The sequence below is a fragment of the Ascaphus truei genome, chromosome 5, assembly GCF_040206685.1.
Source record: "Ascaphus truei isolate aAscTru1 chromosome 5, aAscTru1.hap1, whole genome shotgun sequence".
NCBI lineage: Eukaryota > Metazoa > Chordata > Amphibia > Anura > Ascaphidae > Ascaphus > Ascaphus truei.
In genome coordinates this window covers 153,227,856-153,246,047 of record NC_134487.1, presented here as the reverse complement: position 1 = coordinate 153,246,047, position 18,192 = coordinate 153,227,856, and the positions used below count along the sequence as shown (strand labels likewise).

General features: G+C 44.7%; 1 protein-coding gene across 6 annotated transcripts in view; it reads left to right on the top strand.

Moving 5' to 3' along the window:
• The window catches only part of ARHGAP26 (Rho GTPase activating protein 26), a 547,512-nt gene that overhangs the window by 362,700 nt on the left and 166,620 nt on the right, over window positions 1-18,192 (top strand). For all 6 annotated transcript variants that reach the window (XM_075601056.1, XM_075601054.1, XM_075601057.1 and 3 more), the window contains exon 19: window positions 5,110-5,248. In XM_075601056.1, the coding sequence (XP_075457171.1) occupies window positions 5,110-5,248 (139 nt within the window). The remainder of the gene's footprint in view (window positions 1-5,109; window positions 5,249-18,192) is intronic.

Here is an 18,192-nt window from a genome sequence, read left to right as displayed (position 1 = left end):
CTTTTGGTGTCATCTTAGGTTCGTTCTCTGGTGTTTAGCGCCTCCAGCTTCATTAGGCTCTAGGGGGTCCTACAGGCAGTCCCATCTGAAGCACATCTCCTACACCCAGGCTCACTGGCTCAAATCCAGGCAGGTGTAAAAAGTAACAAGGGATTTTTTATTTGGCATTCACTGTAGGTCTGTCACAACGGTGCATAGGTCTCAGAGGATTCAAGGCCTCTGGATGGTGCTTGCTCTCTGAGTCTGGATCATTCAGATCTTGTATGGCCAGTCAGCCATGAGGCCTGACTGGCCTCTCTCACTCCCAGCGGGGAGGTGAGGCTCTCACTCCCACTCCTTAGGAAGGAAGGTAACAGACTGACTACATTTGGCACTGCCTCTCTGAGGAACCAGAAGGGGAGGACTCAAGGTCTGTACCTATACTTGATAGGCAATACACAGGCCATGAGTCACCACCACACTTCAGTCAGAGAGGAGCATGAGGGGGGGTCAAAAGCCCAAAGGATGACCTGTCATAGCCTAGACTGCTTAGGGCTTATGTGACAGGGGGAAGAGACAGGCTGAGTAGACTAGCCATGTTAGACATATATTTAATAACTTTAATAATAACTTTAATAACTTTATAGTATCATGCGCGGTACGCAACACACATGAATATTACAGACACGGTTCCTGCCCAAGGTCAAAAGGAGCTGACACCGGGAATTGAACCAGGGGCCCTGATTCAAACTCTCTCATTGTATACAGAATCAGTATCTTTTCTCACCGAGCCACTCCTCTTCTTTACAAAGATTAACAGCGTAGCCTACCATCCCCTGCATATACCACACCTTTGTGCAATGAGGAGGGGGGAACATGTTCTGATCATACAGATGTTTTATGAATGTAACCCTTGGAAAAATCAAAGCCAAGTATAAAACTCTACTGATTTGGTGGTGGTTGTTTTTTATTTTTTTTTAATAGTCATTCCATGTTATTGATGGTCATAGCTAGTGGCAATGGAGCACACCTATCAATCTTGGGGGTAGCAAAATGGGTTTAAAAAAAAAGTTTAAGACCCTCCTCACTCTCCCTGCAGAGCGATTGTGGAGGGGACAGGGGGAAGATTTTGTGGTTTTTGGGGGTAGTGGACACTTCATTGCACTACTTTGTAGTTAACACCTCCATCCCAGTGGCTCACCTGATGGAAGATCACTCTCCTGGGCTGATCCTGAGCCCCATTGCGATTTCACAGTTACCAGGGCACTAAGCCCCTCCCTCCTTTTCTCAGCTCACCCTTTGTGCTCCTTGTTATAATTGCTCCTGGTAGACAGATGCAGCCTGAGGGAATAGAATCAGAACACACCCAGCTGCAGGAGAGGGATTATCCACATTCGAGAGCTGTCGAGGTACTCCCACTCTTGAGCATGAGAATTTACTTCAGACATGCTTGAGATTTTTTGAGTCCCCTCTTCACCTCAGTAGTAGTAAATCTGGTGTCTACCAGTGTGGGGACCGTGATGTTGGGGGCAGGTGTAGGCCTGTGACTTGGAGTCTCCCAGCACTGTAAGATTCCCCTCATGCTGTTTGAGATTGACAGTCCCAGTGCATGGAACTTGACGGGGCTGATGTTTTTAGGGCCCTGCAGGTTCAAGTCCTTGGGAGTTTCTAAGAGCAGTGAAGGATTTAAGGGTGTAGGGCTAAAGGGCAATAATTGTAGTGATTTGAAAGTTGTATTTTTTTTAATCGGTTTTGTAGGTTTTCCCCAACAATGTTCTATATAGTGTAACTTGTTCTGATCTGTCTTACGTCTCCCACATAGCCCTTGTAAACTCAGAACCCGAACACACCACATCATATAGATTTGTATCAAAAGGAGTGCTGCTAGGATTGTGACCATGTATAGAAACAAAAGACGAAAAGGCCCAGTGCTACATCCAACACGACATGATATAGTTCTGTCTTTTTTGTTGTCTTCTCCCTTATCTCTGATCTCATTATTTAGAGTTGGGCAATAAACTGATGATGGTAATAGTAGGTTAAATATTATCATTTATTTTAATTATCATTATACTTTTGTCAGCCAACCATGGGAGGCAATGTTGTAGGGATAGTTCTTGGACACACCAGCATCATAAAGGCATATCTGCCAATATAAATAGAATCCTGGCATTTATCCCTCATTTCTCGGAGAATCTGTTTGCCCACTTACTCTTAATCCCTTTCCCCATCTCTGATGTTCAGTGATGAACAGAAGTAAGGATGTTTTATATATTTTAAAATGTGTTGAAATAAATTTAAATAATTAATATGTTTTTCCTGTTTAATAGCTATATATTGCGACACCTATAGATATCACAATACCTTTCTCCATATTGTGAGAATTTATTTTCTATTGCCCTCCCTCCCCCCATCTTCCCCTCCCCCCATCTTCCCCTCCCCCACCCAGCCAACATACAAACACAGTGGTTTGCAGAAGCTTGTCAGGATAGACGGGAGAATGGATGTTGGAAGGTACATGCAAATCCTTGAGGAAAATCTGTTTGGATAACACAAGTTTCTGAAATGGGGAGGAAATTCACATTTCAGCAGGGCAATGACTCGAAGCACAAAGACAAAGCCACACTGACTGGGCCACCCCAAAACATTAGTTCTCTTCTACCACTCCAAAGTCCTGACTTGAATCCAATCGGTCATTTATGGCGAGACTTGAAGATTGCAGCCCATCAATGATCCCCAACAAACAGAACTAGATCAATTTCCTCTGAAGATGTCCGTCCTACTGTGTGCAAAGCTTGTAGAGACCGATCCAAAAAGACTCATAGCAGTAATTGCTGCAAAATGTGCTTTTACCAAGTACTGACTTAAGGGGCTGAATACTTATGCAACCAATACATTTCATTTGACACATTTGCTTTGCTGACATTTAACCTCCTCGTATAACAGTGTTCAGTTTAACCTCGACACCTTTGTAGCTTTGAATTAAAAAAAAGTTGGTTTGAAAAACTGTACATATTTGTAATTAAACAAAATGTGACATTATTGGTAGGGTGTGAAATTTCTGCAAACCACTGTTATATCATATCAGGGCTAACCGTGTCATGCCTCACGGATGGGTGTTCCATACATCTAAAAAAAAAAAAATTACCACGAGAGAGAAGCGAAAGCGAGCAAGATGCATAATCATCAACTACACAAATTTTGTTCTAAAATACTATTTTTAAAAAGCTATTTTAACGTTACCATTTTTTTTTCTTTAACGTAAAGGGACTAACATTATGGGCCTTAAAGCTGCGATAGTGATGATTGCGGGGAAAACTGCCATGCAAGACGGAGGCAGGTATTGGCCAATTGCAGTGTGATTGGCCGTTCAGACCTTTTTGAATGAGGCCCTGGGAGTATGTATCTGTTATCTTTTTTTGATCTAAAGAGTAAGGTTTTATTGGAACCCAGTAAAAATTAGTCCTGTTTTACTTAGAAAAAAAGACCTGAATTCCTAAAAGTTACCAACATTAAAAAAATAAAATGTTAGCGGTATATTTTCAGATTAGTTATATATACACCATATGGAAGAAAGGTTTCAGAGTTCACATATCAAACGAGCAATGAGTTTTGGCAAATACAGCAATTTCCGTCCCAAAAAAGTGCGTCATGGGACTTCTTAGATCTACCAATGAACTGAAATGTATGATCAAAAAATACATCTCTTCATTACGATTCCCATTTATTTGCCAGTCCATAATTCTCCAAAGCAAAGTAGAACGAGAAATTAAAGTAATCCCATTTTAACCAAAAAATAAAATATAGAATTTACTACAAAAGGGAAGAAGTACCTCAAGATATGCCTCGAGGAATTGAGATATATAGATGGGTGAATGGAAGCTTGGAGAAGACGGGGTGTTGTTTACTTTACATGACTTTGGGTGACTAGTGTAATGGTTCAAGGAGGGCAAGAATGTCAGCAGAGAGACTGGTGACTTCTGTATAGTATTGAGTGCACATTTAAATAGATGACACTAATATTGAAGTCACATTATAAAAAATGTGTAATGTGAGAGGCAGTAAATCGGGAACGAATGGAAACAATGTGACTAATATGAGAAATAGATAGATGACTTTTATTATGGGATAGAAGTTTAAAAGACAGACCATTCACTTTCCTGTCCACAACACCCCCACTTCACGTTTTCCAATACACAAACACAAAATCCTATGTTTATGAAGTTGTTCTATTTCATAGGATACACTCCAGCTCTGTAAGACACATTTTGGCAGAGTGACTGTAAAAGGGCCATAACATGTCTTCCGTTGCCAAAATGTGTCTTCTGGAATAGCACTGCTTAGTAAGTATTGGTCATTCTATTTCTCTTACCACAATTATCAAGTCTTCTCCGTCTAATCACAGTTTTTAATTACATGTGCTTTTATAGTGTTTACAGTAGTTGTTGATTTATCCATCTACATACATCTCTCTATCTCTGCTTTATTCAAATGGTGTTTAAAGGGTGTTTTATTCTTTACCTTCTCTGTAGCTTTCATGTTGCTTTTACTTACCGTTTACGGTGTTAAAAAAAAAACCCCCATTAAAATCAACAGTGGTGTCAGGGATTGTTCTCGTCATATACAGTCTCTTCTTTATACAGCTGATATTTGCTCTGTACTTTGCATGCCAGTTGGCATCATGGGGTTATAAGAGTAGAACGGGCTGCCTCGAAGGATTATCTGTTGCAGTGTGTACAGTATGTTTAGATAATATTTTGATGTGGTTTGTGTCGTCTGACAGCCAGCGTTTAAAGCGCACTTCCCAAATGTTTTGAAAAGTATGAAGCTGTTAAACTTATTCCTAAACCTAATTAACTCAAAACTGTGGTTCTACTATGCTTATGAATATCCAGAGGGTAGGGAACGAGAGTGAGCAATGCATTCAGTAAGAGGATGCCAAAGGGCACATGGGGTGACCATTTCTCTTTTAATGTCTTTTTTCTGCTGAAGTTGGCTGGCTTTTATTGCAGGATAGAGAGGGTTAAATGAGATTTACTGTGCAAGCAACATGCTTCAATTTTAGCTTTCTGCCATTTCCCCTATGTGTTTTCTTACCATCTGACCTTTTGAATCTCATTTTATTTATAGATGTTTTCCACCGTGCCAGAGATGCCACAGACAAACTCCCAGCTGCATTCATCTCGTAAAAAGAGCACTGACTCCAAGACGCCTTCCTGCAGCGAGAGGCCCTTAACGCTCTTTCATACGACGCATTCCACAGAGAAAGGTGGGTGTGTCCGCTGCCCCCTTGCAGAATGCTGGGAGTGGCCGGTTATGCATCTCATGGATTTATTTTGGTGCCTCATTTTCTCTTCCTGCTGTAATTGCAGCTTGCTTACTATTTGTATGTTGCCGACTGTCACAAAGCAACGCAAAGAATAGATTAACATTTTCTCTTCCAGAGTGGCCTGCAACACATTTCTTTACAAAGCATAGCAGGCAAATCTAGCAAGTGATGAGTTAAATTGCGGTACCTAGTGACGCGTGCAATCCCTGTGAAGTTTCTGATATTGAATGAGACAAAAATAAAAACAAGCACACCATGGCAAGTGTAGAAATATGTATTGAAAGTACAGACCATTACATTGAACTAATTAAAAGCTGGCTCCAGTCACGATCCCCAAGTAAAACTGACGTAACACGAATGGAGAGACGGAAGGGACGTCTCTGCAGCCCAGAATTCCCTACGCTTTTCGCAGAACAATGAGGCTTCATCGATCATGTTGGGTGGAGTTCTCCATTTTCTGGCCGTTGGTGTGTCGACACCTCGGGTCATCTTTGAAAATTGGGGAGCATGGCTGGAGCCATCTTTTATTTAGTCATGTAATTGTCTGTACGTTCAATACATATTTTTATACTTCGCTCAGTGCGCTTTTGTTTTTTATTTTTGTGTCCTTTGTTTCTGGTTGGGGAAGGATCGCCCCAAAAAGGGAAAGCTACAATAGGTTGTTTGGAATATTTTGTGAAACCCAGAACCTGTGTAAGGTTTTTGCGCAGAAGATTGCTTTTGTTACAAGTTTCTGATATTGAACATGCTGTAGTAGTCTATACAGTATAAGGATATTCAGCACCTCTATGTAATGAAGCCCTCCAATACATGGTCTTGATATTCTTGTGTGTATATATTGGGTTTCCCTCTGTCAAGTCACTTAATTTATCTGTACTTAAGATTGTGTATAATATATATTTTGTGTGTGTGTATGACCTCTATATACCGCAAACCTACAGACAGAGCCAGCTATTTGAGGGACAACAGCTTCCACCCCACACACACTAAACATGCAACCATCTACAGTCTGAGCCCCTACCAAATTTCCAATTAGTGCAGGTATAATACACCCCAGTGTCAGTCTGGACATCACCCTCCATTGAATGGTAGGTGAACATATAAGGCCGAGTCCATAGAAGGACAGGCTGCGCTGAGCCGTGCGGACGCTCCGCGCTGAGCCCCTGCATCCTCAATGAGGATGCCTTGAGAGGGGGCTCACGCGAGCGTCCGCAGGCGTGCTGAGGCGCTGGAGTTTTCAGCCGACAGCCAAGCTGTTTTTCAGCGCGCTGTCGGCTGAAAACATTCAATCAGCGCGGAGCTGCGTCAACGTCACGGCGCCGTGACGTCGGTGTGTCGCGGGCGATAGGCCCAGCGATGTCACTGCCCCGCCTCCCTCAGTCTCCCCCCGCCTCCGATCGCGCCCGCTGGCTCGCCTGCATGGGCATGAAATTGCGCAGATTTCAGCAGGCGAGCCTCAGCGTCAGCGCGGCTCGGCTCAACCCTCTATGGCCCCAGCATAAGGCTGACAGAGAGAAATATGTGTAAGTATGATACTGGCTTTAGCCATATTTTAATTGGACTACTCACATAAACTCATGCTTTATTTAACCCCTTCAGGGCTTTCACACTTTTTTCACCAGTCCATGGGACAACTATTACATACCCAACGTTTCGGTCCTCCAAAATGGGACCTTCCCCCTGAGGAAGGTTCCCTTTTGGAGGACCGAAACGTTGGGTTTCTTGATATACCACTATTTTCACCATTACACTTTGTGAAGTTTTCATCTCGGCCCGTGGGTCGCTGTGCCACCCCCTCTCGCAATTTGTGGATTTCTATCTACAGCCCCTGGTGGCTGGAATGGGTTCATACATCAAGGACACCACGGACTTTATTGAGCAGCTCAGTCATCTTTCCGTTAACACAGCAGAATGTATTCTTGCTACGCTAGATGTGTCCAGCCTGTACACCAACATTCCCCATGCAAAAGGCCTAGAAGCAGTACGCACAAAATTGGAAGAACAGGGAGTCGAACAGGGTCCACCAGTGGACTTTCTCATGTTGCTCATTGAGGTCATCCTCCATAAGAACTTCTTTAAATTTGAGAAACACTACTACTTGCAACTTACGGGTACTGCCATGGGCTCAAATATGGCACCGTCGTACGCTAATCTGTTTATGGATTTGTATGAACGGTTGCACATATTAACTGACACCACGCATGGACGGCATATCGTCAAATACCTTCGCTATATTGACGACATCTTCATTCTGTGGACGGGCAGTGAAGATGAGCTGCTGGCATTTGTTTCTGATTTAAACAAAATCCCCTCCTCAATCCGTTTTACCCTCAACCACAGCTACCAGGAAATCGCTTTTTTAGACACCATAATGTACAAAATTGGAGGCACGCTGGCTACTAGAATATACCGGAAGAGTACAGACAAGAACTCCCTTCTTTGTGCAGCCAGCCACCATCCTGTACCACTTAAGAGGGGTCTCCCATACTCCCAGCTTCTCCGAGTGAAAAGAATCACCACTGATCCAGAAGAATCACAAAGGGCCTTGGCCCAAATGGCCGCACGCTTCCGGGAGAGGGGCTATTCGGCCAAGGACATCAACTTTGCCTTGCAAAAGGTTGGACAGGTTGATAGGGGTGAACTATTGACACCTTCGTCAGGCAGACCGGTGAGCAACAGGCTCAATATAGTCAGTACATTCAGTACTGCTACTAACAGCATTAAGCGCTGCATTCGGGGCAATTGGCGCATCCTGGAGAATGACGAGAGGATTGGTGCATATGCCAGAGAGCCACCCCTATTCTGCTTTCGTCGGGGACCAAACATTGGCGACATGGTCACTGGATCTGACCCAATAGACAAATATGCCACACCCACCACTTGGTTAGCCAAAAAACCTGGTTCGCACCGCTGTCATGGCTGTACCAACTGCAACTATATGCAGCTGGGCCCTAGCTACAATCACCCGCATAGTGGCGCACCGATTAAAATCAAACAACCACTGAACTGTGAGTCAAAATTCGTGGTGTACTTTATTAAGTGTCCTTGTGGATTGCTGTACATCGGGAAGACTGTAAGGATGCTGAAAGAACGTATGGCCATGCACCGTTCAAACATCAGAAAAGCCCTACTGAGTGATGCCGCTGATATAGATCTGAAGTGTCTACCTGTGGCTAGACATTTCAAAGAAAAAAGACACACACTGGCCACACTTCGTTGTATGCCTATTCTGCAGGTTCCAGTCCCCCCCCGTGGGGGTGACAGGGGCAGGACCTTACTTAAACAGGAAGCAAGGCTTATTTATGAACTAAGAACTATGACACCTGGTGGCCTAAATGAGGAACTTTCACTTAGCTGCTTTTTGTAGCTGTCTCCCTGCTTTCATTGAATTTTGCATTATGCCTTTTATATGTTTGTCACTCATACTCTGTTGCATCACTCCCTCTGCACTTTTGCACTTCCTTTGTCCTTATATATTATGGTGATGCTATGCGCTCCTTGTGCTCTATACCTCCATCTGTCCCCCTGTGGTTCACCTTAACGCTCTGTGTATTACTATTCTGTTTAGCCCATTATTACTGTCAGTGTGCGGGTAACTGTGCACCGAGGCGGTTTTTCAGACTGCGCATGTGCGTTTTGCGCTGCCGGCGTCCCTGGTGGCCAGGGAGAGTTAATGAGGCGTCTGCTCACAGCTGTGATGCGCGGCGCACTCGCCCTGCTGGCGCTCTGGCAGTCAATATGTTTTGGCCCACTGCACAAGCGCGGCGCGCGACTATCCCCCGCAATGGCAGTAGACCCTGGGACCAGTGTCTAAGGGTGTCTCTCTCCTAATAGTTTAAGTGCCTACTCTCATGTCATGATGAGTCATTTGGATAATCAGGTAATAGGGGAGGGGGCACGGAGCACAGCTATGTTGCATATTTTGTCTGATTGCATTTTGGTGATTGGTTCCCTTTGTTTCCCTTTGTTTGCATTGCACTATGGGTGAGGGTATATATGTTTGGTCACTTGCACTTGTGGGTTGCACGGCCCTGAGGAAGGTCTCTCTGTGGGACCGAAACGTTGGCTTACGTGTATTTCATGTTGTGAATATAGATTTTTGGATTAACCCCGTGCGGTCTGCTGTCTCTTTACTGGTCTTTGGATTGGTTCGTATCATATATATATATATATATATATATATACATACTGTATATATATCTCATACGGGTATGCCCATGCAGGCTTACAAATGCTTTGGCTAAAGGGTTTAACAAAATACCCTTTTTTATGAGATTATTATTTGTATCTTAGCCTAATTGGTAGGAGTGCAGGAATAGTTATTTTTGTTCATCTATAGTCAAGCCATACGATATAACAGGATATGCTCCGACGCAGCAGACAGAGGCCAGCGGATTACAGCCTTGAGATCGGATTTCATAAACCGAGGATACAACCACAGAATTGTAGACCAGCAAATTCACAAAGCCACCAGAATACAAAAAAGTGATCTTCTGGAATACAGACAGAAAGAGACAAGCGACAGGGTACCTTTTGGTGGTCACATATAATCCACACCTAGAAGCCCTACGCAAAATCGCCAGGGAACTACAACCCATTCTCCAGGAAGATGCAAGACTGAAACAGGTCTTCCCTGAAACACCCTTATTATCAAACAGACAACTTCATAATCTCAAGGAAATGATGGTGAGAAGTAAAGTATTCAACAATACAACTGAATGCAGGACAAGACCATGCCAGGACGCAAGATGCAAAACCTGCGCAATGCTCCACACAGCGGGCACAATACAAATACCACACAGGAATCTGGAGTACAAAATCAGAGGAAGGTTCACCTGTTCTTCCAGCAATGGTGTGTACCTTATCATGTGCATGAAATGCCCAGGGGGCTGCTACTACATAGGTGAGACGGGACAGGGGCTAAACAAGAGAATTGATGTGCATCACACGCGGAACAAGAGACAGTCCTGTCGGTGAACATTTCTCTGACTCTGGCCATAAGATGAACGATCTGAAGGTGGCCATACTCAAAGGTAATCTTAGAACACCGAAAGAGAGACGTTGCATGAATACAAATTTATTAAACTATTTGGGACACTCGCCGGTAGCCTAAACAGAGACTGCAGCTTCATGAGCCACTACACAAGAGAAATCTCTTCCCACGAGTGCTAAGGCCCATGTCCATGAATACTGCTCTGTATGAATGCACACACACCTGCCTCTTACACATACAATGTACAATGTATAGGGAGAAGGAGTGGCTCAGTGAGTAAAGACACTGACTAGCACTGAGTTTGAAGCTGGGGAACTTGGTTCAATTCCTGGTGTCAGCTCCTTGTGACCTTGGGCAAGTCTCCCTGTGCCTCAGGCACCAAAAAGTTGATTGTAAGCTCCACGGGGCAGGGACCTGGGCCTGCAAAATGTCTCTGTAAAGTGCTACGTAAAACTAGCAGCGCTATTCAAGAACATGCTGTTATTATTATTATTAATGTAATTCTATCCCTTTATACAATACCCACACACATGCACAGAAATGCAACACCCTCTTACATTTCAACACCTACCCAAACCATTGTTATACACCCCCTCTACATACTCCTTTTGCAAAGTGTTGTATATACTGTGGGTACTTTATACATTAAGATTTATACAAACACACATACTCACATACTCACATACACACACATACATGCTTACTCTAACATCACAAACATTCAGGGACCATTTACCACCTTGTAATAAATCGCGTACTGCACAGGGTGGAGGGTTAGGCTTCACCCACAGAGATGAAAAAAACAGCGCCTTCCAAGTCCAAAAAAGTGTAAGTCCTGGAAGTCCAATAAGGAATGGAGAAAGTGTCCAAGAAACCCTTCTGATCCTTTGCTACCAGATGGTCAAATATAGTTTCGGCCGTGCGTTCCGTGATATGTAAAAAAAACCACAGAAAGAAATATAGTGCAATAATGCCAGCAAAAGAATATGGCTAACACTGACTTAAAACATATAACAGACTGACACAACATACAAAACAAACACCACACTGACAATATAACAAACAATAGCAAGGCTGAAATTAAAAAAAAGCTAATTTAATATAAGAATAAAACAATATATAATTGCTAATATGCGGATAACAGAGAGACCACTGGTCCGGTGGGTTAAAACCAGGACCCTACTCACAGGATAGTGGAAGTATACAGGCAATGAATGTCGGCCGCGGAGAGGTAAGAAATCTTCCTCCACTGGACACTGGAGTGTTCATAGACGAACTCCTGCGCATGGGCACCTGATAATGTACACTACATAACGTGATTGCCGTAGAATACGTGGCTGAAAAAGACACCTGGAGTATACAAATGTAAGGGTTGCGTAAATTGCCATTACCTTCTCTTAGGAAAAACATATCCCCTCCCACACAGTGGACTCCCTATCAAAATCTCACACTTCCTAAACTGTGAATCACGTTATGTAGTGTACATTATCAGGTGCCCATGCGGACTTCATTATGTGGGGAAAACTACAAAAATGCTGAAGGAGTGGATCGCAATGCATAGATCATCCATCAGAAAGGCGCTATTGGAGAACATGGACAATGAGGATTTAAGACACCAACCAGTGGCGAGACATTTCAAAGATCTTAAACATAGCTTGGCAACGTTTCGGTGCATGCCAATAGCGCAGGCGCATGTTTCAAGTAGGGGCAGCAGCATGAGCAAGTTTCTATTACAAATGGAAGCGAGACTTATCTATAGTCTTAATACTGTGACCCCTAAGGGTCTCAATGAGGACCTCAAGCGGGGGGGGGCTTCTTGTAACTAGCTCTGGGTCATATAAGTATATCGCCCTGCTGTTGCATGTCCAGTGAGTGCATTGTGCCCGGGAACTATTTTTGACATCTGCATAGTCATTCAACCTTTTCTTTAATATCTTGGCTTCTCTATAGCACTTGTCTCTGGGACAAAATATGTTAATTTATTTGCTTGTATATATCTATTAGACACAGTATGTTTGTTAAGGATTTCTTGATATGTATGGATGTATGTATGCCCCTTTTTGTGTTCACACTCCCTAATCCCTTATCTGTTAGAATGATTGTTATTTTTTCTGTCACGGTATGTTTTAATTATGTTTCATAATTAACAACTTGGTAGTGGGCACTTGTGTAGGTACATGAGTTGGTCTGTTTACATATCTCCCTGTACATCTGGCTGTGCTGCATGCTGTGCATTAATAGACACCTTAGGCCTGTCACCATGGCGTCATGGACGCTTTTGGGAAGATGCAGGGTTAATAGTTAGTGTCACTCTTGAGGGGTAGTGTGGTTGCCATGGTGACCGTTAATGCTTGGTTATGCGCATTAGTCTGGCGGTCCCGATCGTACTCGGTGGCACACATGGATGTTACCCGCGTACTGGATAGAGGAACCAAAGGTCGTGGTAGCGGATAGGTGACCTGGGTGCGCATACTCTGTACCTTGATGTTACTATTTTACTCTCATAGGGGTTTGCCGTGTATTGCTGCACATTGCGCATGCGCGGTCGCCATATTGGGTGAGGCGCATGAGTGCGGTCCAGATGGCTAGTTAGATCTTAGCCTCATTAGATCCCCCCCTCCAAAATGGTGGCTATACAGCCTGAGCACCGGATGTCATACTCCTATGGGTGTAGCAGCCAACAGGTAATTGAGCACAGGTGTTTGGTCACATGTGGTGAGGGTATATATATGTCTGTGTGTCAGTCTGTCTTTGCACCCCCGTTGAGAAAGGTTCCACTCCAGAACCGAAACGTCGGATTGGGCGGCTTGTTTATTTTGTATTGATGCCTAATACAGACTTTTTTGCCTATACTGATCTGAGTGCAGTCTTCCTTTACCGGACGTGAGAATGGCAATGTTCTATTATTATTATTAGAGACTGGCACCTGTTGATGTTTTTTAGTACATTGAGTGCAAGCTGAAATTTATTCCTTTATATCAATTATTGCAGCTGTGTGTGTGTGTGTGTGTGTGTGTGTGTGTGTGTGTGTGTGTGTGTGTGTGTGTGTGTGTGTGTGTGTGTGCGATAAAAAAGGGTGAGTATCAGCGCTCCACCAATTAGATATAAAATACATTCTTACAGGTTAAACATGCAAACAAATGCAACTTTAAATAAATCGTATAATAATAATTAAAAAAGAGGGTAAACCGTGCAAAAATAGTCCAAAGTAGGTCCATAAATCAGGTCAGGATACTGTATCAGGAGTAAATTGACGATAAATCTGCAATGGAGTCAGGGTCTGCTTCTCCGGAGATGAAAAACATCAAGAAGGATTTCTACGAAACAGATGAGAAGCGCACGCTCCATAGTGTATTAAAGTACAAAAATAATGTGTTTTACAAACTCACTCACAAGGTATCAGATAAAACAATTGCATAGTATATATAGCCGGACATCCATCTTATTGGCGTTGCTCTTGAATCAGAGCAGGCTTCAGTGGTGAGAAATGGATCCTTGGCGTATTCTTAAAGTGTCCAGATTGTATGCAGTAAGAGTTCTAATCAGGAACCAAATGTTGCTTTAAAGTTTCTACCAGAATGAGGATTCACTATAGCCACGAAGTTCGAAATCCATGTCGATATTAAAGTGGAGCTGTGCCCCTTTGTGAAAGTAACAAACAGGCGGTGAGAATGCTGAAGTCCACAAGTCACCTGTATACACATTTCATCACTATCAAAGCAACTTCATCAGGGCTCTGTTTGTGATGGGGTGTGATGAATGTGGTAATGCTTCAGATGCAGGTGATGATACTGGGATCGGGTGACCAGTCGTCCCCGGTTTTGCCGGGACAGTCCCGGTTTTTCGTGTGCTGTCCCGGTTGCCGGTGCATCCCGGAAATGTCCCGGGTTTTCCCTCCATGTTCCCGTTTTTTTATTTTTTTATCTGTCGGCGGCGGTGAGTGGGGGCGGCGGTGCGGAGGATTCAGCAGCCAGGCCAGTGATCTCCCGGCACTCTAGCCCTCCCTCCGGCACCCGACACCCCCTTTCTCCAGCTCCCCGTCCCCGGCTCGCTCTCCATCCCCCCCAGAGCCCGCTCGCTGCACTTCCTGTGCCTGCTGCTAGTGAGCGCGGGCCGCAGAGGATTGGTCAAGGTAGGAGGAAGCCAGGGGCGGGGCTTTGGCTCCCCCAGCTTTCCTTCCCCTGGCACTCTGACCCTCCCTACGGCACCCTGGCTCTCCCTCCGGTCCCCGGCTCATCTCCATCTCCCCCAGAGCCCACTCACAGCAGCTCACTGCACTTCCTGTGCCTGCTGCTACTGAGCGTGTGCCTCAGTCTGCCGCCTCCGCCGAACCCGCAGCCCCCTGAGGTAGGCATATGGGGGGAGAGATGGAAGATGTAGGTGGGGAAGGGGAGAGAGATGGAAGATGTAGGGGGGGGAAAGGGGATAGAGATGGCAGATGTAGGGGAGGGGAGAGAGATGGCAGATGTAGGGGGGGGGAGAGAGATGGAATATGTAGGGGGGGAGAGAGATGGAAGATGTAGGGGGGGAGAGAGATGGAAGATGTAGGGGAGGCGAGCTGGAAGATGCAGGGGGGAAGAGCTGGAAGATGCAGGGGGGGAGAGCTGGAAGATGCAGGGGGGAGAGCTGGAAGATGCAGGGGGGGAGAGCTGGAAGATGCAGGGGGGGGAGATGGAAAATGCAGGGGGGGGGGAGATGGAAGATGCAGGGGGGGAGGGAGATGGAAGATGCAGGGGGGGAGAGATGGGAGATGTGGGGGGGAGACGGAAGATGCAGGGGGAGTTGATATGAGGGTGATGGGAGATGCAGGGGGGGAAGAGATGGGTGGAGGGAGATGGAAGATGCAGGGGGGGTTGAAATGAGGGTGATGGGAGATGCAGGGGCTGGGTAGATGATGATGATGATTTTACCTGTGCTGCCCATTGTCACGGTGACTTTATGGCAGGTTGTAATTTACACCAAATATATATAATATATAATATATATTTATAACTGGGTTTAACTGGGACGAGACTTAAATATGATAAAATATAATTTATTCCTTGATAAAGGTGAACACAACAGATTATACAAATAACAAGCAAAATATAGACACTTACTTAAAGATGGAAATGATGAAACAGTCACATCTGGACTGGCAGTTCATACAGCAAATCTTCATCATCCCAAGACATTGCATAGCATTTCTCTCGCAATCAGGTAACAATTCAGATGATATCAGAAGACAAAGACAAAGGGGATAGGGCTTACCACGATTTATATATCTTTTGTAACCCTATCCTTAACATTAAGTACAGGTGATTGGTCTTCAATTACCTCTAGCCACTCATTAACGTGGGAACACATTTTGATACATGCCCCCCTGCTACCTGGTACATGCGCATTAGAACTCTGTGGTCTCATTTCTGTAGCCACTCATCTGCATCAGGAATGCCAGCTAGTCTACCAGATTGGATTCCTGGCAGGATATTCCGTGTTGTAAGGTGTTAAGTGGGACACTTAAAGACTGCTCTGGTTTGAGAAATCTCTGCCCTCATGTAAACAGTGGAGGTGACAAAATCCTTTGAACAGTACTTAAGTCCTAGACATTGGGTCGCCTCTCTGGCCATATGCTACCCTGGTATGCAAAGGAATTTCCTCTGGGTTTTATCCCGGCTTTGGGACACAGTATGAAGGATAAAACACAAACATATTAAAATATCCGGTTCCGTTGGGTCCAGCAGGTCCAAACTTCCCAGTTCTCAATGCCGGAACTGGGACACCCTATGGTCCAATTTGAGACTTGCTACGACCTTCGGAACCGGAGTTACACAAATACACCTTAAACCGTTTCCTATTTTAATACAAAAAACTCCGCTGTAAATTAAATCACGGTTTTTCACTAAATCCCCATTGAAAACAACGGGCTTCGCCGCCATAGACTTTCAATGGCAAACCGCTGCCGTTGGCGGCTATGGGAATCCGCCACCATAGACTTTCAACGGGGCGACGCCGCCATTGAAGTCAATGGGGGTTTTCCGCCATAGCCGGTCAATGGAGATTGGCCGCCATTAGAGTCTATGGGAAAAGTCCCGAACTTTCAAGGGGGTCCATACTCCGTCGGGTTGGTCCAAGAGGGTCAAGGATGGTTCTGCCGCGATGCCGGAGCAGTGACTACAGATACCCCAAACCCTGATCCTCTGGACCCTCCGGAACCGGAGCTATGGATTCCCAAATTTCAGCTTTTGACACTTAGTCGATTTCTTGAGCTGTTTCTGCCGCCGCCATTGGAACCTATGGCGCGACCCGCTCTTCTCGGTTCGACCCTTATCGGGGGTCCAGGATTCGGGGACCTGGTTGTGGTCGAGTGGGGGGAGGTCTAGGAACTAGGGGCAAAAAGAATTTTATTTCTATGTGCTCTAGAACTGTTTATTCCCACGCCACTTGTCGTTGAACTTGACTGCTAAGTGATCAAAAGCTCTCTTATTGAAAATGTATCCGCTTTGCGGTTTTGTGGTTTGGACGGCAGCCAACTCGTTCCTGGAAAGCTCCTTCGAGGAACCTCCATTGAAGTCAATGGGCCCATTGACTTACAATGGGAAACCGCCGCTCCTCCTCTCAGACGCCATCTGCTTGTCTTCACAGGAAACAGGACCCAAACAGCAAGATTCGCCATTGAAACACATGGAGCCCCAATGGCGGCCTATGGGACCCTGCAAAATGGTGCCTGAAAAGGCGGGAAAATTACACAAAGGGCTATAATCATTAAAGAACTATTAACCCTTGTACTCCCGGATGAATCCTAGTGTGTGTGTGATGCAGACACTGATATAACAATAAAACAGGGGAACGGGAATACACATTTTCAGGTTATAACAAGGGTTAAATCACAGGTCTGGACCTCAGCCCAGTTAACCCCTTGTCTCCCTGGTGAGGTTAGAGGGTGGCCAATTGGGGTGTAACCACTTTAATCCCGGGCCAAATCCTCCCCATTGTCACACCCATTTTTTAAAATATGTATGGGAGGGGTCTTTTAAAAAACTATCGGGCGCCAGGGGACTTTTTAATATGTATTGGCGGTAGCGGGTATTTTTATTATCTATTGCGGGGTGGGTTTTTTTGGTGTGTATTTTGTGGGGGGATTGAGTGAGTGGGGTAATTGACGGAAGGGGGGGTGAGTGAGAGAAGAGAGGGGGGGAGTGAGTGAGGAAAAGAGGGAGTAAGACACAGGGGAGATAAATACATGCGAGGCGGGAGGGGAGTGGAGGAGAGTGAGTGAGACGGAGGGGAGAGAGAAATTCATGGGTAGAGGGTGGGAAATAGAGGATGCTCGTGAGGTGTGAAATTAACCTAAGGCCGCGCTTATAATGCCGGCGACGCTGCGGTCGCTGGAAATATAAAATTTAAGTGACTTCCAGCGATTGCGACCAAGCCGTCGCACTGTCCTGTCGCTCCTATAATGGCACGCAACGGTGTCAATACATTTGTTTTGACGCGACGTCGCCAGCACTATAAGCGCGGCCTAATATGTGTCAGCCAGATAGGGGTTCCCCGAGATTTTTCTAAATACTTCAAGGGTTTCTCCTAACAAAAAAGGTTGGGAATCACTGGTCTAGTCTTTCTTCTTAATCCACCTCCTAGCATAGCTAATAAGTACTGTAAGTAGCAACATATATTTATAACACACAACCCTATTTCCCCTCTTTATTTTGCAAATTGTAATATTATATACACAAGCCGCAAGGTCAGGTCAGGAATGAGGAATGTCAAATTTTTAAAATATCTTAATTTTAATTAATGCCTTCATTTTTTATTTAATATTAATTTAATGTCAATTATTTATGTAATGTATTAATTTTTTATTAAGTACAGTATAAATTATAACGTACATTTCAGATTTCAGGCTGCAAAG